General features: G+C 41.8%; 1 protein-coding gene across 2 annotated transcripts; it reads right to left on the bottom strand.

The window, feature by feature from the left end:
- Positions 1 to 1,131: 1,131 nt before the first annotated feature.
- glrbb (glycine receptor, beta b) lies at positions 1,132 to 22,311 on the bottom strand. Of its 2 annotated transcripts, none has more exons than XM_058065185.1 (10): positions 21,995 to 22,311; positions 17,435 to 17,573; positions 12,673 to 12,779; positions 10,649 to 10,716; positions 8,816 to 9,042; positions 7,348 to 7,430; positions 7,125 to 7,265; positions 6,116 to 6,268; positions 3,849 to 4,177; positions 1,132 to 2,074 (listed from the first exon to the last, which is right to left on the bottom strand). In XM_058065185.1, exons 2-10 carry the CDS (start codon positions 17,554 to 17,556, stop codon positions 1,778 to 1,780), a joined length of 1,527 nt encoding a protein of 508 aa, XP_057921168.1. In that variant the 5' UTR covers positions 17,557 to 17,573; positions 21,995 to 22,311; the 3' UTR covers positions 1,132 to 1,777. The 2 variants fall into 2 exon arrangements, with proteins under 2 accessions (XP_057921168.1, XP_057921167.1); XM_058065184.1 differs by having other exon boundaries at positions 3,834 to 4,177; positions 21,995 to 22,309.
- Between the last annotated feature and the right edge of the window lie 5,417 nt (positions 22,312 to 27,728).

Below are 27,728 nucleotides of genomic sequence, written 5' to 3'. Positions count from 1 at the left end.
ATTAACGGTCAAAGGACAGACTCTTGTGGAACGCCCAAGCACATTTTTGCATGGAGTACTGCTTTGTGCCCAGTGGCATTCCAAATATACAACAAAACCTCTAAAGTCAAATGCCTCAAGGTGGAAGAGACATCAGAATCTGACCCAAATTTGTTATAAAATAATCCAGAGTCGCACAAAACTTCAGAATTCAAACAACCGCCATACAAAGATGCAGGAATATAATATATTCAAATTGTAACTATTAGAAGTAAGCATATGTTGCTAGCTTTCAAGAAGATCTGGCATGAATGAATATGCATAACGCGTGTTATTTGTGGCTCGAGGTCAATTTAAGCCCACTAACTTGTCTGCAACCAAGAGAGAGGCTGTTTATTCAGTCTGAAGTGATTTCCTTTTTCTTTCACTCTATTTTCATTTGTCATTACCTTACACAATTACTAAGGCCAACTCAATTCATTAGGGTTGCAACTAACGATTTTAATAATTATTATATCGATAAATTAAGTGGGTTGTTGCAGCTCTACAATGTCTAGTTTTGTATCCAGACGTCCAGGGAAGCCAATCAAACGTCAATATTTCATTGCTGCATCCAGTCATCTCAGCATTAATATTTGTGACTGATTAAAATGGATTCTTTGCAATCAGGCAGCATGTCTCGATGTCTGGAGATAAACAAAAGACCGTCGGCGCTGGTCAAAGACCGCCTCTTGATTGCTATGACCCCGTTGCCGTGACATCAGGTCAGCATCCATCTAGTTTCATTAAGCCAAAGACACATTTCATACGAGTCGTCGTGCAGTGATAGTCGGGGTCGTCTTCCGAGCATGAATAATAGATGAGCGGTTTGGCACATTAGGAGCGGTCAAGACTCTACGGGATAGAAACATGGCTTCTTTTTTTGTGTCTGTGGAGATTCTCAGTCATCCAGGTTGTGGTCATCTCCAAAAGGTTGAATCGTGGCCTTTTAGTTAAAAAAAAAAGGACAACATTTGAAGTGTGGAGTTTACCTGTTTATGTTCCTGGTGGTCACAATAGTCTTTAGAGAGGGCCTTTTTCGTTTTTGTCTATTTTGAGTCCCACCCCTGGTCGGCGGTTAATGGTCACATGATTGCAACGCGACTGTGTCAGTTTGGCTCACATGGTGAAAAGTCATCTTTTATTGATCTTTGCTTGCAAATATCTCACAATCGCGCTCGGGGATCCGCTTTTACAGGGGGGATGGGGCAGCGGTGGCCTTGTCACATGACTGTCCGAGGTCGCCGAGCATCTCGAGAGCAAATCATGAAGGAAGAACCCAAAATCAATGTTTCTAATGTCTACTTCTATAATCTTACACATGCGTGTGTTCTCTTGTTGAAACATGCAAAGTAAAGCCAACTTCCAGTTCCACCTTTGCAACTCATGAAACAGGTGGGCAAATAAATCATCTAATCATAAATAGCTATTTACATATTCTCTTTTATAGATCTGTGCATCTCACAAAGCTCTTAAGTAAATAGTCTCTCTTTCCTGATTTGTTTACACGCCATCCATCATCTCAGGTGCAGTCAAGATATTCATTGGCAGGAAAGAAAGGCTGACTGGTCATCTAACGCACAAATGATGATAATTAACATTTAGATATGTAAAGATATATATTCGTATAGCAGGTTTAGCTTCATCTCAGCAGTCATTTTGTACGGGAAAGATTAACACGCTGGAGATTAGTTCAAGGAAGCACCGATTTTTGGGGCTGGTGGTGGGGGGGGGGGTGTGACTGAGGGAATAAAGACGATCACAAGTAAATAGACCAGTAGATGACGTTGAAGAAGAGAAAGGAGAAGGGGAAGAGAGCTCGCGCGTACAAGTCGACCCTCTTGGCGGCCGACGGGATGACAGGTTTCGGGGGAGGGGGTTTCTTGTTGTTCTTGGCTTGTGATTTTCCCGCGCCGCCGCTTGTCTCGATGGGCTTCCCGTAGCAGTCAAAGTTCGACAGCTCAAAGTCCCGCGGGAGCGAGCCCACGATGCTGAAGTCGTTGGTGCGCAGGTCCGACTTGGAGGTGCACACCTTCTTGCAGCGTGTCTCGGCCACCTGGGGGCGAGAGATAGGGCGGGATTGATCTCTGCGTTCCACATGTGCAAGCATGCATGACGTAGGAGCTGAGATTGATTGGAACTGGAAAAATTGACAAGACAATGCTGGTCGAAGATGATGTTTAGACTTTGTCCACATGCAATTCATTACAGGCACCTATAAAATTACAATAAAATGATGAAAAATGTGCAATTTTCTTTAAAATAATTATTTTGAAAATCTATACTCAGTCTATACTAAATGGTATTGGGTAGGAATGTGCAATATAAACCATATATCATAGAAACTATCTACTGTATATTTGACCTGGCCACTTCACCAATCCTCGCCAATGTAGCTGCTAGTATTATGATTACTAGTTGTGTCATAGAATAATTGACTTTTTGATGGTTCGATTAGGATTCGTCTGATTTGAATTATCAATCTCACGATGTAATCATATGAAAATGTCATGTGATCAACATTGTCCATTCTGACTTCATGAAGGTACTCACATGAACATGCATTTACACACAAAGTCTTTCTTAGCCTATTTTGAGACAAGTATTTGCTATTCTCTTGAAAAAAACAAACAAAAAAAAACATTATTAGACTATTAGTCGACTCCGCGGACAAAATCAAATAAATCAGATTCGAATATGAAAATCTTGTCAAAGACAGCTCTAATTGTTACTAAATGGGGATGTGGAATAATAAAGCAGAAGCCATGCTATAACCACTAACCTATCTTGAGTCTGAAATAGCAAAAGAGAAGACTAAGTGCTTAACAGTCAAGATGGCGCCACTTTACAGTGGAGAATAACAAGAAATTAGCACATAGATTAATGAGTCTTATTACCACCCGTGTCAGCTTTGTAATCTGTAACCTCTTTAGCAATGGTTCTATTATACGTGATACTCCAAAGAATTGTGTTGTTATTGCAAGAAGCTGAAATATAATGTGGAATACATTGCATGTGGAAATGAGGCCATCTCTAGTATTGGGCAAAGGACGGACACTTGTGGAACTCCATCACAGGTACTATATAGCAGTGCCTTAGTGGACAATGAAAGTCCAAACACAGTAGAGCCTGTGAAGTTAAGTACCCCTGATGCTGCACCATTTCAACCAATTGTGGGTGAAAATACTCTTTAGAGTGGATAGAAAGGATTTATTTGATCCTGATGTTTTGCACAGAAACCCCTTGGATAATATCCACCATCAGGTGGCCTCTCCCCTCACTCTGTGATGTCACAACCCCAAAACGGGATGTTATGATAGCCAATTTCTAACAAGCTGTCATGCCATAAAAAAAAAGCTTTTTGTCCACCTCCCTGAAGGCTCACGAGAGCGAACGAGTTCTAATCAGACGGCGGATGCTGAAGTCATTAAGCTCATCTAAGCTTCATTATTTTTGATTTGCTTTTGACAAGAAAGTCCATTAAAGCACAATGGAGTCATGTAATCCTCTCAAACCCAACACGGTAACAGACTCCACAGGAAAATTAATTTCAATTACTTGTACAATCGGGAAGGATTACGTGAATGGCATGCACGGGTCGGACTTGACTCTTGACCTCTGTTAGAATTTTGCTGTTTTGCATTTAGATTACATCTCTGAACAAGAAAGTAGGAAGTGTGACATCATCTAAAACATTGTAAATAGAATTATTTTAGGTCTACAGAGCCAGAAATAGCCAGGACTGAAAGTACAGTGCAGTATTCTGGATCTTCCACGATGAAGGCATGCAAGTCAATCAAAGAGGATACACTGACATGCAAGGTGCTGACATGGAGTGGCGTCCCTCCGGTCCCATTGACTGTATTGTTCCTGGCGGTAGCGGTGGTGGTGGTGGTGGTGGTGGTGGTGACGGTGGTGGCAGCAGCAGTGGCGCTCTTTCCCATGGCCTTCTCCTTGGACGCTATCTTGGCCTTCTCAGCCTCGATGCGCTTGGGGCTGTTGAGCATCACTTGGACCACGGCGTACTCCACTAGCGAGGCAAAGCCAAACAGCAGGCAGGCGATGAGCCAGATGTCAATGGCCTTCACGTAGGAGACCTTGGGCAGCTCCGACGCCAGCGAGGTGCACTCAGAGGACAGCGAGAGCACGGACAGGATGCCTGGCAACAGCAACGACTATTGGTTAGTTTAAAGGTAGGGATTCTTGTTGCCATTGGTTTTCATTCTTTATGATCTTGGATCAGTCTTTTCAAATGTCAGCTACCACCCTTAAGATCCTGCGGCGACTCAGTTGCAGAATCTCATAAATCCCTAAAGTAAACTTTTGGGCGCCTGCAAGGACGAATTGGAACCCTTTGCGAACAAAGACTTTTTAAGCTATCTTTTTCTTGCCTTATCGATCTGATCACCCTTGGAGACACATTTGTCCACCTTCTGGGTTGATTCTGAGACTTCCCTAGTTCCCTTCCCAAACAGTATCACCTCAGTTCCAAAGAACAAGTTACCTGATGGACTGTTTTAGTCTTGACCTCAGTTTACATCAACACCAAAAACCCAAATGCTTTTGTTTGCGTTGCGTTCAAGACACATGACTTTTCCTTCAGTAGGATGCCTCTGATAGCCTATAATGACCGGGGGCCTCATTTATAAAAGTGTGTGTGGAAATCTGACAAAAAGGCTCCAGACGCCAGAAACTGAAAATATGCGTATGGACAAAAATATTCAGTATATGTATATATTCAATATACGCACACATTCATGTAATTTATGGATGTATTTTCTGGTCGGCCCCCCAAATCACAGGCAACGATACCCCCTTTCACTGCGGTTCATTCAGGAGCAGAAACGATTACGGCGTCACTTAGTAAGGAATTTTAACCCCCATTAACCAGCGTCACTCCCCTTCCATTAACGAAATGTTCCTTCAGAGACTCGATAAATACATTGCCATGACTGGTGGGGTCTTAGCCCCCACCATAAACCTCATTAAAGCGGGTTTGTTAAGGTTCCAGGAGTTCTAATCAAACTCGACCATACTATGCTGATTAGTACTTGGGTGGAAGACTCCCTATGATTAGCGGATGCTGCATGCTTTGGGTCAGCATTGATCAAGGATGCAAGAGGGGCTGGATGATGGTTTACCTACCAGTCACAGGTTCTGTAGATAGCATGAAGAAATACTCAATTTGGACACACACGGAGGAGCCACACATACACAAGCCAGGAGCACCTGAGTGTTGACTGACCTGCGCTGATCCCATTTAGAGTGGAGTCAGAGGACGGCGCCTCCCATGCGGAGTTGAAGTGATGATGGCGTGAGGGAGGTGATAAACAACTGGAGGGAGGATGGAGGAGAGATGAAGGCAGTGGACCAGTGGACGGGGATGACGATGCAATTCATGCAGCCCTATTCACACATACAAATAACACGGCCAGCTGTGTGATTCATGCACAAATGGGGACGGAATTGGACATTTCCAAGAAAAACCCAATTGGACAAAGGATGGAATAACGGAGCTGAGGTTAAACGTCTGAGTAGTTTGTTCCTCGTTGATGATTTCCTGGTTCCTGTGGGTATTGTCGTTCCATGTCACAGCTATCCTACCGATTCTGATGACTCAATGAATCACCATTCCCGAATGTTTAAACCATCAAGTAGCAAACCAAAGTGTTGTGCTCTATTTGCTGAGACTTTTGAAGTATCCGCCAGTCCAAACCAGCTGCCCTAGATCAGCTTGACCTGGTTTTTGAAGGACTTCACGCTTGGTGGTGCTTTGCTGCGGGTCCAATCTGTCAATTACATCTGTTATTTATTGATTCATCACGTCCAGAGCCACGCCGGATACGGCCGCATGCTTGCTAGATAAGGTCCTTCATGCTGTCAAGGTGATTGATGGCATCGCGGCGGCTATAAAAATCAGCGATCCGCTAAAACATACTAATCCTCCCCAGTGATTTCTGTTTGGTACACCGTGGGATTTCACACCTAATTACACACATGCCCCAACTGTTGTGGCTTGGACGCCGGGAAAGGATATTTACACATCTTTTGTCGGTGGAAGACAATGAAGTGGAGCAGGTTCAAAAATAGTCCCTACCCAAAGGGACTCTGGCAGCGCTGGCGTCAGGGTTGATCCAGAAGGACAGCCAGGAGAGGACTACGATGAGGAGTGTGGGCGCGTAGACGCCCATCATGTAGAAGCCGACCTGTCGCCTCAGGGTGAAGATAACCTCCACGCAAGTGTAGTAGCCTGTCGGGTAAGAGAGATGAAAGAAGCGATTGAGTAAATCCACGGAAAAACAAAAGACGAAATCATGTTTGGAATTATTTAGTCTTCTTTTATGGATTTGAAATCGAGTCTCTTTATTGGTGATCCGGATTTATTTTGATCGGATAGATCTAGATCAGGGCGGCACGGCGGTCCAGTGGTTAGCGCGCAGACCTCACAGCTAGGAGACCAGGGTTCGATTCCACCCTCTGTCACCCTCTATCACAGGACACATATAGACAAACAACCATTCACACTCACATTCATACCTATGGACAATTTGGAGTCGCCAATTAACCTAGCATGTTTTTGGAATGTGGGAGGAAACCGGAGTACCCGGAGAAAACCCACGCATGCACGGGGAGAACATGCAAACTCCATACAGAGATGGCTAAAAGGGGAATCGAACTCAGGTCTCCTAGCTGTGAGGCCTGCGCGCTAACCACTCAACGCCATGCAGTATAGTACGTATATCTGTATAGTACAGATAAATAAATAGATATGATCATTTTCCAAATAGTATTTCAAAGATTTCCGTCCCCTAGTGGGGGCATGACAGAAAATAATCGCGACGCGCTGGTCCAGTGGGACATGTGAGCCATGCATGACCAGGAATATCTGGTGATGCTTTTCCTGCTTATAAGAGCTGCCTGTATCGCAGCTCAGGCTCCAAGCACTGAAGCGCAGAGGCAATCTTTGTGTCCAGCCGTGTTGCCATGGTAACTTGATAAAGGGCTGACTCATAGCCAGCGGCGTGTCTCCAAAATGTTCGAGCGCACAGCAATAACATGGCTTGTGGGTGTCAGTGTTGGATTTTGCCATTCTAACACCAACACACCTGTTCCTGCGTAGAATTTGGTGCAGTTGCCGTAATCGATGTCTTCTTGTCGGATGTCAAACTGGGGCAGAGCGATGGCGTCCATCTGTACGGGATCTCCCGTCTGCCACATGAACTGCAAGTCGTCTGTGGTGTAGCCGACTGGACGGTACAAAATTCCATCAGAAATATATATAAAAAAAAAAAGCATCTGGGCGTGGCTTTAAATATGACCGAAACTCACAGCTTTCAAGTTGCATTTTGCACCTCTGGGTGTCCATGGGGAACAACGTCAGGTCCAGTGGACAAGAGAGGGTGACAGACAACCTGAGGGGAGTGTTTTTATTAGCGTCTCATTTCCACATGGACAGGATCTCATTTGTAAAAAAATAGGGAGTATGCGCTCCATCTGCAGCAGATAAACAAAACTATGAGATTACACTCACACATCATTACAGTGTGTTTGTGCATACAGGACTTCTGGGAAATTATCTAACTACTTTTAGATTTTACATGTGCTCCATTGCGGTAAGACACTTCATTAGGAACAGCTGCCTTTGCAAAGACAATGCTCAGTTTGGATGGCATGGCGTCAGACATATCTAACAGGTAATTTGTGTTAGCATAAAACAGATAAATACTTTTAGAGCCCTATGAAATCCGTGTGATTATGTGACAAATTCCATTTACACTTTTTGCTATTTACATTTTTTCCATTTTCAATTTTTAGAATTCTATGGAAGCCTGTTTTTGGCCCTGAAAGAAAATATCCCAATGGTAAGCCATAATTATGAGGCAAAATGTCTAAATTATGTGATAAAAAAAGTTTAAATTATGAGACACAAATTGCACTTGTCGACTTCTTTAATGGAGCTTTCGTCACATGACACTACGCAGTTTGCATCATAATTACAACTTTTTTTTTTATCTCATTTCGACTTTTTATCTCAATCCTGACTTTCCTATCTTATAATTTTGACTTTTCTATCTCATAATTGAGTCTTTTTATCTCATAATTATGACTTTATCTCATAATTTCGACTCATCTCACGACTTTCCTATCTCACATTTAATGACTTAAACTCAGAAGTTTCACTTTTTATCGCACAATTTTGACTTTTCAGCTCATAATTCTGACTTTCCTATCTCATAATTTTGACTTTTTATCTCATAATTTTTACTTTTGTGTCTCATAATTGGCTTAACTCGTGATTTTGACTTTTTTATCTCATGACTTTTATCTCATAATTATTATATTTTTATCTCAAGTTTTGACTTGTTATCTCATTTTTATGACTTACCATTGGTATATATAAATATATATATATATATATATATACTATATATATTTTTATTTTTTTTATTTTTCAGTGACGTAAACAATTTTCCGTAGCGTTTCCTTTACCTTTTACATTATTTTACCAGCTTAGGGTGTGTACTTTTGGGACAATAAACAAAATGTTCTTTAATTAAAAAAATATCCTTTATTATTACTTTATTTATTGATGACATTGTCAGCCTCTGCACACATTGCTCCAAAATCCTGAACCAACTGTAACGCTTGTGCGTTTTGTTTACACAATTAGGATGAGGCATTAAATTAGAATTATAGCGCTCAAGTATCTGCATATTTGATACTGAACTATCAATTGAAGGCAGAATTATCTGCGTGTTGACACCTGTTGTATCTACTGTCATCCAATTGTACCTACCTCATACTGATGAGCACGTCGCCGTTCCGGAAGATGAAGAGGAGAATGTTCTCCTGCGTGACATCGTGGAAGTTGGCGCTCTTTTCGTTGGCGAAGAACAGGTCGGGCTTCCAGAGACACTTGAACATCTTGGGGTCGACAGTGAGCGAGTCGGACTTGAAGTCCTGTGGCAGCTTGAGCCTGGGGTCATTCCAGCGCTGTCGCAGGAAGATGTTGACTCTGTAGTCCTGTGAAGGTTCAGGGCGGCACACGTGGTTACTCTCCACTGTCACCCTGAGGCACTTTTTCATACGTTTTTTACTGGATCTTATTAGACTGTGCAGCGACAAATCATTTGACATTGTGTCACTTCTGAAGGCAACAATCCACCATATACTTTACGTTGGTTATCTCATGTTTGGTACTGCACTTGACCATCTTCATGGAGGCTGTGAGGCAGCTGTGCACCAGACGACGGCCTGTACACGTGTACAGACATTCCCTAACAACAAGCTGGGCTTGGTTCTGTCCCGCTGTGGGCCAGGACCACTACCAGGGGGAACACACACACACAGGGGAACAATGTGGTCCCCTACAAATGTTTAGGCCATCAGAACCATTGCATGTTGATCGGTGGTGACAAGAGATGTAAACACGTGGGCCTTCTTGAGGCGCTTGAGGCTGTTTTGACCTCCCGTGGAACCTAAAGTAAATATTGCGCAATAGACACATGGAAATTACTAATTTCTTGCAGATATGAAGAGAAATATTATACTCCCAGCAACGAACAAGTCAATTATAAACATGAGAAGTAACTGCAGTCAAACGTTGTTTTCCGAATACCAGGATTTTTGTATAATTGAGTTTTTGATGCCTCTGTTCTCCTACAAAGTCTCGGTTATTGTAAAATATCGCTCTTAACAAAAGGTTTGATTTTTGTACGTTGGAGTTCTGATGTACTTTCTGCTTTGCTGCGTTTGGCCCCGCCTCGACCTCACACACGCCACATAACCGCTCCACAGAACCCTTTCAAACTACATTTCTTTGTGGCGCCGTGCCAGTATCTTTAAAGTGAGATCTTATTTTCAAAAAGATGTTGTCATTTCTTAACAGTCCACTCGGGGGCTGCTCTGTTGGCTTGTGTCTTGTCCGACACACCTTTTTTTTTTTTTTTTCTCTTTCTGAATCTTTTCTTTGGCCGCACATCAAGCTGCCCTGTGCCGCGCTTTCCCTTCTGGAGGGATTTAACGCAGCCATCAAATCTCATACTGAGGAGCTGTAAAATGTGGAAAAAAAAAAAAAATGAAAACAACTGCCACAGTTTATAACGTCGAATTAGTCATCCTCCCGGCAAAAAATAGATGTGCTAACGACGGCGGATGTGAGGTTGCTGCTCGGTTGATGGACGAGGGATTGTGTGTGTGTGTGCGTGTGAATGACATTGCTTACCCCCACGCAGGCAAAGTATGAGGGTGTCTAATCTCTTTGTCTCCCACTTGTTTAAATATATGATGCTCATTCACTCCTTTTGACTGCAATTACTCAAAATAACAAACACTTAAGCGAACCCAAAGGATACACTTTATTACGAGTTCTAATTAGATCAAAGTATGAGAGCTGTATTAAAAAAATATATGATGATCGGTGTGGATCAGAGAGTTATAAAGTCACAAACTAGACATGCTGGCATATCATATAGTATTCATGTAACCCAAAGTCAGCCATGTTCTATCCCTTCATTAGCATTCCAGCTGTGCTTCCTCATATTTAAGAAATTAAGTCATCAGATAAGCGAGGCGTGAGAAGCAACAAAATGTGTTTGTGCATATTTCTGCATGTGACGTCAAATCTCACCATGGTCGTCTCCTGGATGGAACCAAAGCTGTTGATGAAAATGTTCACCCGGTCTTCCACTGGTATTCCTGCATTGGAAAGAATAGTGGAATATTTAATTAGTTGCAAATGGTCACTGACTTATGGACAATCATGTCTTTGCCAAACATTTTTTAAAGACATTTCTTAGTTGTTTACATTTTACCAGCTATAATTCCTCCTAAATGCCACTAGTATATAATTTGAAATACACCTCCTCTTATCAGCCAGTAGTTTCCAATTCTAAACACATTACACTGTTTTACTTGCTCTAGATCTGTTTGGTTTAGCCTTAGGCACTGATTTCAAAGGTTCCGGTGGGATGGCTATCGGGTTGTCAAGCTGAGACGAGATGGCTAGCTAATTTTCCTTGTCGGGTGTACAAGTCATAGTGGAATATTTTATGCTAGGCACCGCTGGAGGATTCAGTTTTGTGTGGTATCCCATCTCTGCAAATCCCAACACTGCAAACCTCCTCAAAGCAATGATCGTTGAAATGCGCCTAGCATAACAACAACCGTTTAGATATATTTTTTAAATTTTTTGTCCAGCTGTTTGTAGCTTGCGGCACGGCGGTCGAGTGGTTAGAGCGCAGACCTCACAGCTAGGAAACCAGGGTTCAATTTCACACTCTGCCATCTCTGTGTGGAGTTTGTATGTTCTCCCTGTGCATGCGTGGGTTTTCTCCGGGTACTCCGGTTTCCTCCCACATTCCAAAAACATGCTAGGATAATTGGCGACTCCAAATTGTCCATAGGTATGAATGTGAGTGTGAATGTTTTTTTGTCTATATGTTATAGTTATTTAGCTATTTGAACTGTCGCAAAAGCAAAAAAAGTGTCAAACTTAGTTTTCAAAAAAAAATATCTTTTTCTCCCTTTTTTGTTGGGAACTGATATTTTCCTAAAACCAGTCCACAGTTGTGTTATATTTATTTAGATATTTGAACTGTCGCAAAAGCAAAAAAAGTGAAGACAAAAGGAAGGAAAAGCGGTAGAAAATGAATGAATGAATGTTTGTAGCTTTTTCATCTTTCGGATGCAACATCTTGCCGTTCTCTCCAAAAATTCACTTTAACGTTTACAGGCGATGAAATGAAAAATATGCAGGAAGCCTTACTGGGATGATGTCACAGATCAAGGGGCTACAGAGTATAAGAGCTGTCTTTAAAGTTTAGCATCTTCAAGATGAATAAACGAGAGGCCCAAGTATCGGCCTTTGTCAAAGTTTGGCGCTGAATAACAGCGCCACCATGTGGTGCATTTGTCAGATAAATGCTAGCACGAGCAACACAGTCGGGGTGCATGTTTTGACAAATTTTCATATAGTGTCATATGTCATATGATGTCATATGTCCTCTGATGTGCATGCATGGCGTGTTCCTACTCAAACCGCATAGTGGTTGATAAAAGCAAGTAGGTTTTATAAGCCTTGGCCAAAGGAATGGGCAGTTTAGGAGATCATGACACGCTGCTAATGGATGGCTTTTCGGGTCACTCCGGAATCGAGAGCAGATGTTTTGCTCGCGGACCGGTCGATTGCGCTCTCAGCACACTGAGCTTTAGAACAAGCAGCCACTGATGGCTCTGCCAAGGGCCCGCGGATGGACGCTATTTAATGTGAAGATCGACCTGAGGAGTGCCGAGGACATCAGTCCAGTTTTTTTGGGGACATTCATGACTGCAGGCTTGTGATTTGTTGTAGTATATGCTGACAGTTGAGTGGACTTTGTTAGCGGTTCTTTGCGACGAGTGGGAAAGTGTTACTTCCCCACTAAAACGTTACATTTTTACTTGTTCACAGCATGTGTGTGCGTGAATCAGAGACATCTGAGTGTCTCTGAGGAAAGATAAAGCTCTACCAGATGCCTGCTCCGACTGAAGATCGCAATGATAAATCCAGAAGAAGACATCGAGAGTATCCAATGTGAAATTAGCATGACACCAGCGATCAAACGGTCCTCATAAAGGCGAGACAGATGGGGATGAAAAGGGATTCGGACTTACCTTTGAAGTTGGGTCGTATTCTGGGATCATAGCTGATCAGTAACCTGTTCAAGATGTTACTGGTGGAATTGGCAGGGACTCGGGCCAGATCCTCGGATGACAGCTGCCTGCAAACAAAGGAGAGCCCAGTGTAGGCCATCACGTCGGCAGGTCACATTCCTGGCGAATGAATGGTACGGCAGAGGCACAACACACTCATGACTCCGCTCTGATTCAATTAAGGGCCTCGGGAGAACTACCGGTGGTGGGTTCCATTAGCATCTGGAACTGGACCACCCAACCAAACAAGAATGAACACGTGGAACGACGCTCGGCTCAAAATTCAGCATGGGGGGGAGGGAGCTTCTAGAATGTGAAATATGAAAAGAAGTAATTCATTGATCTGCTGTTTTGGCAGATTGCTCATAATAATAATATACCTATGTAATATAATAAATTACCTAGTTTCAGTTACCGCTAAACAATATGTAGCGATGATTGTCACAATCTTGAGTCATTGCTTTGTGTTTGTCTCTTACAACGGATTATGACTTTGTCTGCCAAAAGCGAAAACATGAAGGTGAAAGTTTGTTTATTTTTATGTTCCTAAGATGATTCTCATCAGTCTTTTCATCATCATTCTCCATGAACCAGATGGAACCTTGGTTAGCATCATTAATCCGTTCCAGAAGGTCCGACTGGAAGTCAAACTGAATCAAAATTCCAGAAAGACGGTTTCATAGTTTTACAGTTATAGTTTTACATTTGACTGCACGGTGTTAGAGTGGATAGCATGCAGGCCTCACAGCTAGGAGACCCAAGTTCAATTCCACTCTTCGCCATCTCTGTGTAGAGTTTGTTTGTAGAGTTTGTTCTCCCCATGTATTGCGTGGGTTTTCTCCGGGTATTCCGTTTTTTTCCCCCATTCCAAAAACATGCTAGGTTAATTGGCGACTCCAAATTGTCCATAGGTATGAATGTGAGTGTGAATGGTTGTTTGTCTATATGTGCCCTGTGATTGGCTGGCCACCAGTCCAGGGTGTACCCCGCCTCTCGCCCGAAGACAGCTGGGATAGGCTCCAGCACCCCCGGGACCCTCGTGAGGATAAGCGGTAGAAAATGAATGAATGAATACGTTTTACATGCGACTGCACGGCGTACCGAGTGCTTAGCATGCAGGCCTCACAGCTAGGAAACCCAAGTTCAATTCCACTCTCGGCCATCTCGAAGGGGAATTTGCATGTTCTCCCTGTGGGTTTTCTCCGGGTACTCCGGTTTCCTCCCACATTCCAAAAACATGCTAGCCTCTCATGCTAGCATGCTAGCCTCTCACCCGAAGACAGCTGGGATAGGCTCCAGCACCCCCGTGACCCTTGTGAGGATAAGCGGTAGAAAAGAAATTAATGAGTTTTACATGCGACTGCACGGTGGAGAGTGGTTAGCATGCAGGCCTCACAGCTAGGAGACCCAAGTTCAATTCCACTCTCGGCCATCTCTGTGTGGAGTCTGCATGTTCTCCCCGTGCATGCGTGGGTTTTCTCCGGGTATTCCGTTTTTTTTCCACATTCCAAAAACATGCTAGGTTAATTGGCGACTCCAAATTGTCCATAGGTATGAATGTGAGTGTGAATGGTTGTTTGTCTATATGTGGCGACCAGTCCAGGGACAGCTGGGATAGGCTCCAGCACCCCCTCCACCTCCCTTGTGAGGATAAGCGGTAGAAAATGAATGAATGAGTTTTAAATGCAGAATAACCTTTGAAATATATATCATTTTTTTGTGTTCACGTCCAGAACACGTTCCAGGCCCCAGATTCAAACACATGGGGACAGAGCTAACTTGAAAATGTATGCAAACCAAGGCAAAATATTGCCATACATTTTCCAAAGGGCGTACACTAACCGAGGTCCCACTCCTGCTAACTAACGAGTTGGAAAAACTCCATTACTACCAAAGCCAATTCCAAAATGAATGCGTTCCGTCTTCATTTTCACCGTCATCTGACATAAACCATGAAATGGTCTTCTAAAATACCAATGGACTCACGGAGAAGGTCTGTGCTGTATTCTCATGTCTTACAGCTCCCGTTTGGAATGTAATGGACTTAATGTGACCTAATGTAGTGTTTAATATAGCATATGTTTCCCCACTAACATGATCCATGTGTCATATTGATTTGATTGATTGACAGGAAATGTAGCACATCATTTCCCACATGAACATTCTGGAAAAACAGCCCCCCTTTTTTTTTTTTCAAAGATAGCCAGTGTAACACAAAGCGTGAGGATGTTTGGATGTGGCGGAGGCGGCGGAGGCGGCGAGGCAGAGCAGGTCTGGCAGGAGAGAAGAGAAGAGAAAGCCGTCCCTGTGGGTGGTGATGAAACCTCCTGCCAAAGAATTTCCCCTTCTCAAAGCACTTTACATATCATTATATGAACGTTATCCTGCACAGAGGACCGGTTTGAGCGCTCCGCAGGAATGTTGTGCAGTATGTGTGTGTGTGTTGTGCGGTTTCCATGATCAAAGTGAAACACATAATTCCCATCCGATAAACCTCTTTTTTTTTTCCTTCTTCCCCTCTCTTTTAACAAGCACTGCGGCTAAACTGGAACCAAGCGGCTCCTTACATCCACAAAACACATCTGAAATATGTCACAGCCATTTCCAATACCTTCATTTGTTATTTTTTTCTTTTTTCGTTAAACATTTGATACCATTTAAGGAAGTAGCGTTCCCATATACGGTACATGCGTATATGTCGACTCTATGGGTCTGTTGGGACATAGATGTTCATTTAGTTTTGGGAAATGTCAAGTTCTGGCTGTTTTAGGCCGACTCATCTGTTAGCCTCACACTTCATTACAGTCGGCGAAGGAATGTGCTCTGCGGGTGCCAACTTTTACTGGTGATAAAGGGCCACCTTGATGGAAAATATCCACAGTCATGGCTCGAACATGTGCTGCATTGTGGGATAGTATGTGCTTGGGCTGGGCGATATGGACCAAAACTCATATCCTAATATATTTGGGTTGGATATCGGTATAACATATGTATCCTGATATTTTTCCACAAAGCCAAGTTACCGTGTTCCCTCGTTTATTGCAGGGGATAAGTTCCCAAAATAGGCCGCAATAAGTGAAATCCGTGAAGTAGCAAAATGTATTCGTTTAACGCTGTAAATCCCATCACCATAGACTTTATACACTTTTTCTCAGACAGGCTTAAACATGTCTTCACATTTGTATTTTCTTTAACCTTCCTCTTGTGTTAGCTTTCTGGTATCATCTCTTATGTTAACGGGTCAGGTTTTGATCCATGTATTAAATCAGCTATAAAATACACTAAAAACAATAAGTTACCATCAGATTTGCTTCTCATGTCTTGGTTACCTTCTTAGGCTTCCTCATCCATGAAAATGTTGGTTTTAATACTTTTGATGCGGGCATATAGGCCTTTTTTTGTCACTATACCCCTCCATTTGAATTTCCAAAAATGGTAAAATTAACTTCAAAAGAATCATATCAATAAATTGAAGGTTCTTTGTTACCTGGCTATTACTGAGGGCTATAGAACATATCTCTTAAATCAATTAGTTGTATTTATTTTCTCATTTTAGTATTAATCACTAAAGAAACATCTATGGTGTTCGGGTCAATTTTGACCCATATCTATTAATGTCAAGAAAAGGTAGAAAAAGTTATTGTTTTCATCAACAAAATGAGAATCCCCTGAAGCTTACATGATGAGAAGAGGAGCTGGTTGCTAATTGTACACTTATGATTTCAGTTTTGGCTCAAAATATTGCTATATAGTCATATTATTATAACCGGGTCAAAACCAACCCTAACAATACAGTGGTCATAATTTCAACCAGACCATTTTAAAATGTAGTAAAAATTATTTTTTGGGTTTTATTTTGTTGAAATAGAGTTTCCCTACAAAGTCAAAAAGCCTTGATGCAATAAACAAATGTTATGTGATTCTTTTGATGCATTAAAATGTAAAACGGGTCGGTGCTGACCCTAACACAAGAGGAGGGTTAAACACTCTCAAAGTTCAAATTACTGACTTTTCGCCATTCGGCTGTGGCGTTTTTGTGTCCTTGTTGAAGCATGTTGCCAATGTGTAATAACATTACAAAGCTAAATAATTGCGACTCTGAAGCTCACTAGACATTGGCAGTCCACTGATTCCAGCAGGTTTTAAATCAGTTTTTTTCAACCATATCTTTAGCAATGTTATAGGACACCGCTTTAGTAATTGCACACCACTTTGTGCTTTTCCCCTCATGAGGAATGCAACAGTAAAAATAAGCAAGAAATGAGCTTTGTGCTGTAGCAGGAGCTTTGTGGAGTTGTGCAGCCGTAGGTGTTTCAGCCCGCAGCTTCATACATTCGTACTGGGGTTTGTGCCCAGTTTTAAGGTGGTGAAAAAGATTTGTAGTGCTTAGCAATTTTGTTCTTATTGCTATGCTGAACTGGAACAACCGCCAAGGGATTGTCTTTTTGGATTGAATCTTGCAGGATGAGGCAGAAAAGTCACACACAGCATACACATGGCAAAGTAGAACCATCAGTCCCCCTTCCCTTCCCAGTGGTGCATGAGTGTTTGATTGTTTACTGTCTCTTTAAAGAACAGATATGATGTGAGTACAAAGTGCTCCAAACATGCAGTATAATTATTTAAGTATTCAAGGTCTCCAGATAAGCGAGGAATATTTAGGAATTTCCATTTCTCCAACAAGAATAACAAAGTCTGCTGTTGTGTTTCACCGTGTACTTACGATGGGCAATAAACCTGCTTCCCTTTCTTTTTCCCCTTCTTGGTTCCCTTTTCTTTGGCAGACGCTCCCTGGATGCAGACGCAGAGGACCAGCAGGAAGACGACAAGCTTCTTGACGCCCATCCTGGAGCGAGTGGAGCCTTGGAGGTAAAAAAATAAATAAAACAATTTTAGAGGATGCTCCAGGGTGAGCAATCCAATCATAAACTTTATGTCACACATGACTCCCTCACACTTTAATGGTTCTCGTGTGAGTTTACGCATTCCTGGGATTTACGTCTCTTAGCTCTCTTTCTATTAAACTGTATATTTCACTTTAGTGGAGGACATCATTCTTTGCATTTCAATTGGCTGCCTGCCACTGGGTTTACAATGCACAGAAGGGGGTAGCCCATTAACTGGGGGGACAGATAATATCCTCTATTGCTGTTAAGCCTGTCACGATAATCAATAAATCAATTACTGCACGATAAATTAAAACAAACTCAGCCTGGATATATGAAACATGTATGGGCATGTGTGGTTGTTTTCCTATTCCTTCTCTACCAAACAAGCTGGCTGACAAGAAGGTTCACTCTGTGCATCTGTAGCAACACCTGGGCGTGTTGGTTCTATTGATATAATCAATAAATCAATTACTGCACGATAAATTAATACAAACTCCATAATTTTGCCAGCCTGGATATATGAAACATGTATGGGCATGCGTGGTTGTTTTCCTATTCTTTCTCTACCAAACAAGCTGGATGACAAGCAAGTTCACTCTGTATCAACACCTGGGCGTGTTGGTTCTATAGCTGAGTGAACACTCATGTCATTCATTCACTTTGTTCCAGTGGGGAGAGGCGGGCAACGGACTACACAATCGAATCCCTTCTTTTTGTCTGTTATGTATAAAAGACAATAAAGGGTGTGCAGCAAAAGTAAGGTAATTTATTTTTGGTATTGAAAAGTTATCAAACCGAACTATGAATTTTATTGTTGCACCCCTATTAAATACTCTTGAGAAATAAAGGTTATTGCTTTTCTTGCGGCTTACTTGCATTATTATGCCTTATATTATCGTTACATTAATGAAAACATGGTTTCAAAATAATGTTGACAATAATTGTACGCAATCATTTGTCAACAATTATTCTCCCGCAAAATTTGTTATCATGACAGATCTAATTGTTATTTACTTCCTGAGTCACCATGTGATGATGTCACACTATTTACGTAACTCTTCCCATCAAGCCCCATCGGAATTTACCTTTCTAAACAGCATACTAAAATGAACAACAGTCCCGCACCTAAAATGCTAAATCAAAGTGACTAGCATACAGTAAAACCAGTCAGCGGAGTACTGTGACTGATTCATGATTCAGTACCCGTCTGTACCAATGTGACCTCCAAAGGCTTAAATTAGCGTCCATTTAGACACGCGGCGGAGTGTAAGACGTAAATGCGCGTGAACCACGATGTACCACATCTGTACCCGTGTGTTCAGCATCAACCCCACACCATGCTTTGGTTTAAACAAACATCTTGTGTGCACAGTAATCGCAGCCATAAATCAGCTGCCAGCCTCTGTGCCCACGTGATGCATTCCTCATTGCAACACTTTGACCTTTAAATGTACAGGATAGGAACCTTGCAGTCAGGCTTCTCCGCACCCCAACCCCCTCCCCTGCCCTGTGCTCAAGCATCCTGCACATTAAGTGAAGCAGTTTATTGTCTAGACGGACTCTCTTGGCCCGCCAACTCACCGCCTGCTCTTCTGCGGCTCGTTTATCATCGTATTCATAAGGAGACGACATCGCCATTGCCCTGTTGAACACCTTTTACCACCTCGCCCTTGCTAGGTCAACACTGTTTCATTAATTAGGATGTTTAGGAATGTGTGAGTCAGGTGGGTGTACATTGCACACACACACACAAAATGCTGGATCGGAATCAAAATGTGAAGATTTATTGTTTGGCCCATGCATGCCCTACAACTTGGAAACAAATCAAACTTTTGCTTAATGGCACTGAAACACAAAGTAACACAATCACACAACATTATCTCAAAGTGGAGCATGATTGCATATCACTTGAAGTCAGCAGTGACCACATTTTTTTGTTTTGTTTTCCAAATATTTCAACTTTCTTCTAAAATCATCTTCACAAATTATCTTATCTCAATATTATGACTTTTTCTCCCCAACCTCATTTTGCCAAAGTCAACTGGAAAGGACACCCCAGACCAGCTAGACCAGTAAGACACCATGACATGATTGATACATGGAGCACAACACTATCCATCTAAACAAAACATGAAATGCGGGCTAATACTTCACAGATAATTTATTGATTAATGGTAGTTCTTCATATGCTTCTTCTAGTTTTTCTTCAGATTGGTATCATATCGCATCACATTGCACCTATGGACAATTTGGAGTCGCCAATTAACCTAGCATGTTTTTGGAATGTGGGAGGAAACCGGAGTACCCGGAGAAAACCCACGCATGCACGGGGAGAACATGCAAACTCCACACAGAGATGCCCGAGGGTGGGATTGAACCCTGGTCTCCTAGCTGTGAGGTCTGCGCGCTAACCCCTAGACCACCGTGCCGCCTAGTATTTGTATATTTATATTATTATATATTTATATATTTGTCTTAGCTCCTACAATAACAATGCCACTGTAGCTTAGTGTATATACAGGTCGGGTATCTAAATAGAACATTGTTGGTGTTTTATAGTCAAAGCAAGTGTGTTCTGTAACGTGCAGGGTTAGCTACTACATGCTAGCTGTTTATAAGCTGATTTTCTCTGTTTAGAACGCACAAAAAAAGTAATCAGTTAGTAGTTATTATCAATTTTAGTGTTTTTTTCATCGTAATATTCATAACCAGTGCTTAGCTTCTTTTTACACTTGTATGACAATTAAGAATGCCATAATGTTACTTCAAAATACATTTCTGTAAAATTAATAGTGAGTGGTTTATGGTGGCGGTTTGACACTCCATTGTTCCGCCTTCACTCCAGTGCGTTATTGAGAGGAAATACTAATCTTTTTGTGCATTGTATTGCATTGACAGCTTTTGTTGCAAGTTATTTTCGAGATGCAAGCTGTGCTCACTGATGGGCCGTGCATTTCCTCCCTTTCCTGCTAAAACCCACTGCAGCATCCTTATGCTGAACCAGGCAATGATATTTTACTGATTAAGAAATGAATCTGTGTTTTTTTTTCACGTCTTTTGCAGATTTCACTCATGCTTTAATAGTCAAGCTGGCAGCAAAACTCCTTTATTTTATAATTTAGCAATTAAAAAATGACCAAATCTTCTCCCAATATAACGTTCTTCATTTCCTGCCATATTCGTCTCGCGCCGGTGATAAAGCACAGTTAATAAACGAGTGGAACAAATTGTTGAACGTTATCGGACGTGCCTCGGAGGCTGCCAGCTTGTGAAATCCAGGGAGCCGAATCCTTCAAACTGACTTTGCCCGTGGCTGAAGTCGTCTCTCTCTTGCTAACGACAACCATGATTGGCCCTGCTTCTGTTTGCTGTCGTCAGCGTTAAAGTCCAGGCATGTGTGATGCGCCTGCCTTAAGGTCAATGAAGCATTGCCATGTTGGACGCTGCATGTGACTGCATCCATTTCTACTGTAATATGAATAGAAAAAATGCATAAGGTGGGTATCTACCCCCTTCAAACCCCCCTGCCGTTGTTCACTCACAACACAATCCGGGTTTAAACCCTAAATATGCCTCTATTGAAAATGTAGTCACCACTAATGTATGATCATATCATGTACCGATGAACACACGGATGTACTAAGCTGCGGCAGGATCTGACAACAGCACGCAACTGTGGTGCGTTCAAGGACCGGCGAACAAAACGCGATATCTCAAATGAAAGACATATAAATATGCAAAAACTGTAGGCTAGTGCATCTGTATGTATTATCATGTAGTAATGAAGTATTACATGATATTAGTATTATATAATATCATAATAATAAGCCGCACAGTGGTTAGCATGGAGGCCAAATAGCTAGGCTACAGCATACCACCGCAACTCTAATGAGGTTAAGCGGTATAGAAAATGTATGGATGGATAATAACAATAGTAATAATCTGTCAATATTTTTTAAATCACAACTTTAAAACATTAATTAGTTCATCGCTTCAAGCAAACTTGCGTGCAATTTCTATCGGTGGTATGAATGGTCAAATTTAGCCCAATATAAGACTGCTAGCTAATTTATGAAGGTGTCCAATTAGGTGCTGATGCAAATGAGCTTGTGCAGGTGTACCTAATGAAATGGCCATTGAGGTTGCAGTTTATTCTAGACTCCCAAACGAGTATGATTATAGCATTATGAGGTTGTTTTAGGTGCATAAAGCGCGCAAAGCAGCGTCTGACACAGCTGCAGGACCAAGCAGCTGCATTGGAGTGAGAGTAGCGACCACCATGATGCCAACAAACACACACTAACACAAACATACACAAGGACACCAAGACACACCACGGACGTAAACAACAGCACATTACGACAACGTCAATCCATATCGTTCATCTTCATCACCTGTCAGATGTTCAAGAAACTCCCCCGGTGAAAGCTAGCTGTGCTAATCGTCGTTAACGGCGCCTTCCGGACCTTTCCATCCTCCTCCTCCCTCCTTCCTTCCTTCCTTGCTCCCTCCTCGCCGCGTCGAAGCTTCCTGCTTTGTCTCTTCAGAGCAGAGTCACATCGCGGCACAGCGACATCATGGCTGCGAGGCTTGTTGCTGTTGTGGTTGCTGTTGTTGTTATTTGTGTGGCTGTATTGTATTTTCCTCGGCTCCAGAAGCCCAAGATGGAGGCTCGGCACCTGTCATGCAACATGCGCAGTACAGGGTGCGCAGAGGAGCCCCCCTCATCGTCAGCACCACGGAGAGGGCACGCTCCCAGCCCCGCCCCTTCTCACTGGTGCTAAAGCCGTCACGTGACACACCGACTAATTATGGATGCGCTTCCGGGCTTCTCGTGTATCATAATGGATTACGCGGGTGGGAAAAGTACTTATTTAGTGACTAATAAATCATTTATATATGTGGGTGATGCTTGCTTACACTAGGAAGAGAAATTAAAAATACATGAGATGTTGCATACATTAAAGAAGGCTTATTTATTTATAAGAAAGGTATCCAAAGTGCGTCATGGGGCCATTTGCAGCGCGCAGCTTTTTTTTTCTCATTGCAGAAGTAAAATTAAACAGCACACATGTGGGGAAATAATCATAAATGAACAGGGGGAAACCTGATTAAAATTTTTTTTTTACATAAAATATGTATGTGTATATATATATATATATATATATATATATATATATATATATATATATATATTTCTTTATTTTTAATTATATATTTATAGGCATTTCATAACTATCCCACTCGGAAAATATGCTCTGACCCCCCCCCCCCCCCCCCTTTGTTTGATCTTGAACTTTATGGTCTATTTAGCACTTTTTTTTTTTAATTTAGGCAAAATTTATGTTCTTCCTCATTTCTTTGGCAAAATACCTTCTTTCTTTTCTTACTTTGGGCAGGTAAATTACGTGTATTAATGTTTTAAAAAATGACAGTCATTTGCTTGGTTTGACTTAAATAAATTAATGAAAGAGTACATTAATTACAAAATAAAAATGACCTAAATAAAAAGGGTAAAAAAAATAATCATAAGAAATGGGTCAAGACTTAATCCTCATTGTAAAATTCGAGACCATTCAATAACCCCTGAGTTAGAAGACTTTGCAATGTCGATGCCAAATAATCTGTGACATTTAAGGTGTTATTTACATTTAAGCTGGCTATTAAGTATTCAGGCTTAAAAAGCATGTGCATTTCTCTTGGAGATGAATGAAGTATCTATTTATCTTGGTTCATTAGCTCCTCAGTTAGCTCATCTACCGTCATGGTGCATTCAATGCTGGTACTAATTCCCATTGAAAGTCCATGTATGCAAGTCCATGTACATATGTTTATGGTGCTCTTGCATTGGGGCACCCACCTAATAATGCAAATTACTGACACCTATTGGACTGGGGTGGAACAGTGCATAGTAGTTTAACATTGTTTGGTCTTTGGTGACCCTGCGATTAGCTCGCGACCAGTCCAAGGTGTACCGACCGGGAAGATAGCACAGGACCAGATGACAACATTTATTCTTCTCAGTGAGAATGGTTTTCACAAATTTTTGAGATCCATATCTCGTTCATCATGTTGTCAGAGCGACGTGGGCGGCTCCGCTCAGCAGTGTAATGCTGACTGACAAGATTTTCATTTGCATGCCCACGTTAAGTTCTGCCTTTTCAGAAGCTGCTGTGTGTTGGAGACTAGTCGGTGTGATTTCTATGTCAAACTCTACAAGGCCGTACAAGCAGTTTGTAAAGTCTGGGGGTCAGGGTGTTTTCATTGTTGGATTATTTGTCTATATCAGGGGTCTCAAACTCAATTTAACTGGGGGCCACTGGAGCTAGGGTCTGGGCAAGGCTGCGCCGCATCAGGTTTTCCAACAAAAAAAAATGCATTTATTAAAAACAGGAAAATATACAAACTTTTTCAGTGCTTTGGTTCCGATTTTCTACAATAAAAGCTCTGATAAAACATTCCACTGTTCTCAAATATCTTATTTTTTATTTTTCTGCACAAAATAAGATGAAAAATAAATAAACAAATCAAGAATAAAGAAACTCAATCAATCAGTAATAAATAAATACAATAATAATAATAAAACGGCAAATAATAATAATAAAAACTTAAACTTAATAAAACTTAAGAAACCACATATAGTTGGTGGGTAGACAAATTATTATTTTCAGATTAAAATGAACAAAGCATTATTAGAGCCCTGTAGACATGACAAAACACGACTATAGTCACATTTATACTCTTTTTATTTACAACATATTGCGCAACTGCAGGGTCTTGAGACACATGGTAACTCGCAAACTAGAGAGCTAGCGACCTAAACGGTAGCCTTCAAGTTATTTCCTTTAAACTTAAATAGCCAAAAACATACCACTTCCACACGGATAGGGAGGATAACTATTAACAGTTATTTAACCTTTAACATGAACATTAATCAAACTTAATAATTTTTTCTGGGTACATGATACCATAGAGCATCCATATCAAACTTGCGCGGGTCGCACTAACATTAAACTTTCATATCAAGGCGGGGGCCTCAAATTAGTGTCCTGCGGGCCACATTTGGCCCACGGGCCGCGTGTTTGAGACCCCTGGTCTATATGGTGCTTGGAAGGGGGTGTGATTGTGCAAAAAGTTGTAAAAGGCAAAAGAAAGATGCTGGCCTATATATTCTGCTTGCACATCCTCATTAGAGCAGCAGACCGTTTTACCCGACTATTGACGTTTTCGGGTATTAGCCTGCATGTGCTGAGCTCTTCCTTTCAGTATCGATCACTCCTCATGCATTCTTCTTTTATCTCTCTCCTACCGTCCTCAAAAACACACAGATCTGGCCTGGATGTGATGGTCAAATCATACTTTTCCGACTAAATGATCAGCAGATGTTCACCTTCATACAATCCGTCAATTGGCCGCAGGGTGAAATTCCCCAGATGTGACGAAGGCCGCATTTTTATTTCAGAAATTTGGGATATCGCTGAGCAGATGTGTTCTCAGACCTGACGCTTGAACACACCTCCATGCTTTAGCAGGTACGCACTTGGTCGCTAGTTTCAGTTTCAAGTTCATTCTGTGACTGGTTGGCTTGTATTGGATTATTTCCTGTGTGCATGCAATTTATCACCTCCACAAACGCCTTTTCTACTGATTTCTGATCAACATTTGCAATAAAAATGACCTCGCTTTTCAATGTAATTTCTGTGAAGCTACCAAGCTAGAATTGACTACAGTTGCTAACAGAGCTCAACTCTGACAAATAAATATAAAAAGCAGTGGTGTCCAAAGTGCGGCCCATCTCTGGCCCCTGGGTCAGTTTTTGTTGACCTGTACCTATGGACACAGATTCATTGTAGAAATAAAATTAAGCCCAAAAACCCATCCAAAAGGCATAATGTCATGAGAAAAAGCACTAATGACATTGTGATGTAGATTTGAGGTTGTTTTGCTTAGCATCTCTGTTTTCATGCCAGTGTGTTTAAATTCACATCAGCAGCTTGTGTTTTCGATAAAGTTCATGATGCCAAACTGACTTGGCTGGAGCTAGCTGCCTACAAACAAATTAGACATAAACACACAGCTTTGATCTTTATGTATACAGTAAGTAGAGTGACAGGCTCATGCAATAATGTTTATATAAGAAGCAGATCAAATTGATTAGAATGAGTTTTGTCTCTAAAAGAACAAAGCCAGACTTTGCTGGTTTGGAGGACTGAATTCGGATAGTCCATCCATCCATCTAAAAGATTTGCCGCTTATCCTCACTAGGGTCGCAGGTATGCTGGAGCCTATCCCAGCTGTCTTTGGACGAGAGGCGAGGTACACCCTGGACTGGTGGCCAATCACAGGGCACATATAGACAAACAACCATTCACACTCACATTCATACCTATGGACAATTTGGAGTCGCTAATTAACCTAGCATGTTTTTGGAATGCACACTCACAGGGACAGAACGCAAACGCCACATAAAGATTTGAACCCAGGCCAGATCTCCTGACTTTGTGGCCTATATGGTAACCACTCATCCACTGTGCAGCCCTTGGATTGTCCAATAATAAAAAAAAATTGTCGCACCCAAGCTCATAAGGTGAACCATTAAACTGCTCATGACACCGAAATCGTCTGAAATCACCACTGATTTCACTCTGATTTCATAGTTGCTTTATTAAGTGAGTACTTTCCTTTTGTTGTTGCTTTTTTCAAACTTTTTGGTGTCATGAGCGCTTTAAATCTCGTAAGATTTCGTAATGCCTCCCCAGGAGGTCATCACTGTCAACAAAGAGTAAAACTGTGATGACGACCATAGAATGGAACGAAACTTAGGACTAGTCGGCTTGTAGTAGATCATTTCCTGTGTGTATACGACTCGTTCAATTCCGTGAACGCCCTCTCCGCTGATTTCTGATCAACATTTGCAATAAAAAGACCTTCTCAATTTTCTCTGCATTGCCGTTCACTGGCGACCAAGGAAGCTACCAAGCTAAATAATCGACGAGAGTTGCTCACATAGTTTATGTCAGGTCACGTGCTCAATCCTAACAAAGAGCTAGATAAAAAGCAGGGGTGTCCAAAGTGCGGCCCCATCTGTGGTCCCATGGTCCATTTTTATTGTAGAAATAAAATTAAGCCAAATTAAATTAAACAGCACATCGTCACATGATAAAACTTGTATGTTGATACCAAAAATAAAAAAAAAATAATACAAATATATAATTCATTAATTACATAAATTGGCAATAACATTGTATTCTAGACTTACATGTGGCTGTCCTGGCTGCTCAGTACAAAATAGCTATCACATTAGTTTGATGTGACAAAACTCACCTCCCATGCATTAAGTGATAGTTAACTTCTTTTTACACTTGTAATGCAATCTTATCATGTGACTGAAAACAGTTCAGAAAGGTTTTGATGGTGACAGTTTGACCCCGGAACATTCATTCATTCATTTTCTACCGCTTATCCTCATGAGGGTCATGGGGGGTGCTAGAGCCTATCCCAGCTGTCTTTGGGCGAGAGGCGGAGTACACCCTGGACTGGTGGCCAGCCAATCACAGGGCACATATAGACAAACAACCATTCACACTCACATTCATACCTATGGACAATTTGGAGTCGCTAATTAACCTAGCATGTTTTTGGAATGTGGGAGGAAACCGGAGTACCCGGAGAAAACCCACGCATGCACGAGGAGAACATGCAGAGAACATGGCTGAGTGTGGGATTGAACTCGGGTCTCCTAGCTGTGAGGTCTGCACGCTAACCACTAGACCACCGTGCAGTTTGACCCCGGAACAGATAATTTTAATTTGCATGGTTTCCTATGGGAAAGCGTGGCGAACAGGCAGGGGTAATTCCAAGTCACCTTGATGCTCCACTCTTTGCATGGTGTCACATAGGATGCCAACATCTATTAAACATCAGCTTCTGCATTATTTATAAAAGCTAGGATGTGTCAGCCTTGAAGCAGCATTAGCATGTCCTTCAAGGATGAAGATGATGATGATGATGATGAAGAGGCTGGGCACGGTTACAGTGGATGTAAAAGTGAGGCTGGCATGTGTCTGATTCCTTAAAGGACCACACAGACACAGGCTGCTCCTGGAATCATCAAACATGGCCGCTTCC

Source organism: Doryrhamphus excisus, chromosome 2 (assembly GCF_030265055.1).
Source record: "Doryrhamphus excisus isolate RoL2022-K1 chromosome 2, RoL_Dexc_1.0, whole genome shotgun sequence".
Taxonomy (NCBI): Eukaryota; Metazoa; Chordata; class Actinopteri; order Syngnathiformes; family Syngnathidae; genus Doryrhamphus; species Doryrhamphus excisus.
This window is presented reverse-complemented; position numbering and strand designations above follow the sequence as displayed.

Bases quoted from the DNA above. Each gene is read 5' to 3' on its own strand.
- glrbb (XM_058065184.1), bottom strand. From the start codon at position 17,556: ATGGGCGTCAAGAAGCTTGTCGTCTTCCTGCTGGTCCTCTGCGTCTGC. The intron at 7,266-7,347 runs GTGAGTTTCGGT...TGTACCGTCCAG, and splicing joins CAAAATGCAACTTGAAAGCT to TCGGCTACACCACAGACGAC. The intron at 2,075-3,833 runs GTCAGTGTATCC...TCTCGCCCCCAG, and splicing joins TCCATGTCAGCACCTTGCAT to GTGGCCGAGACACGCTGCAA.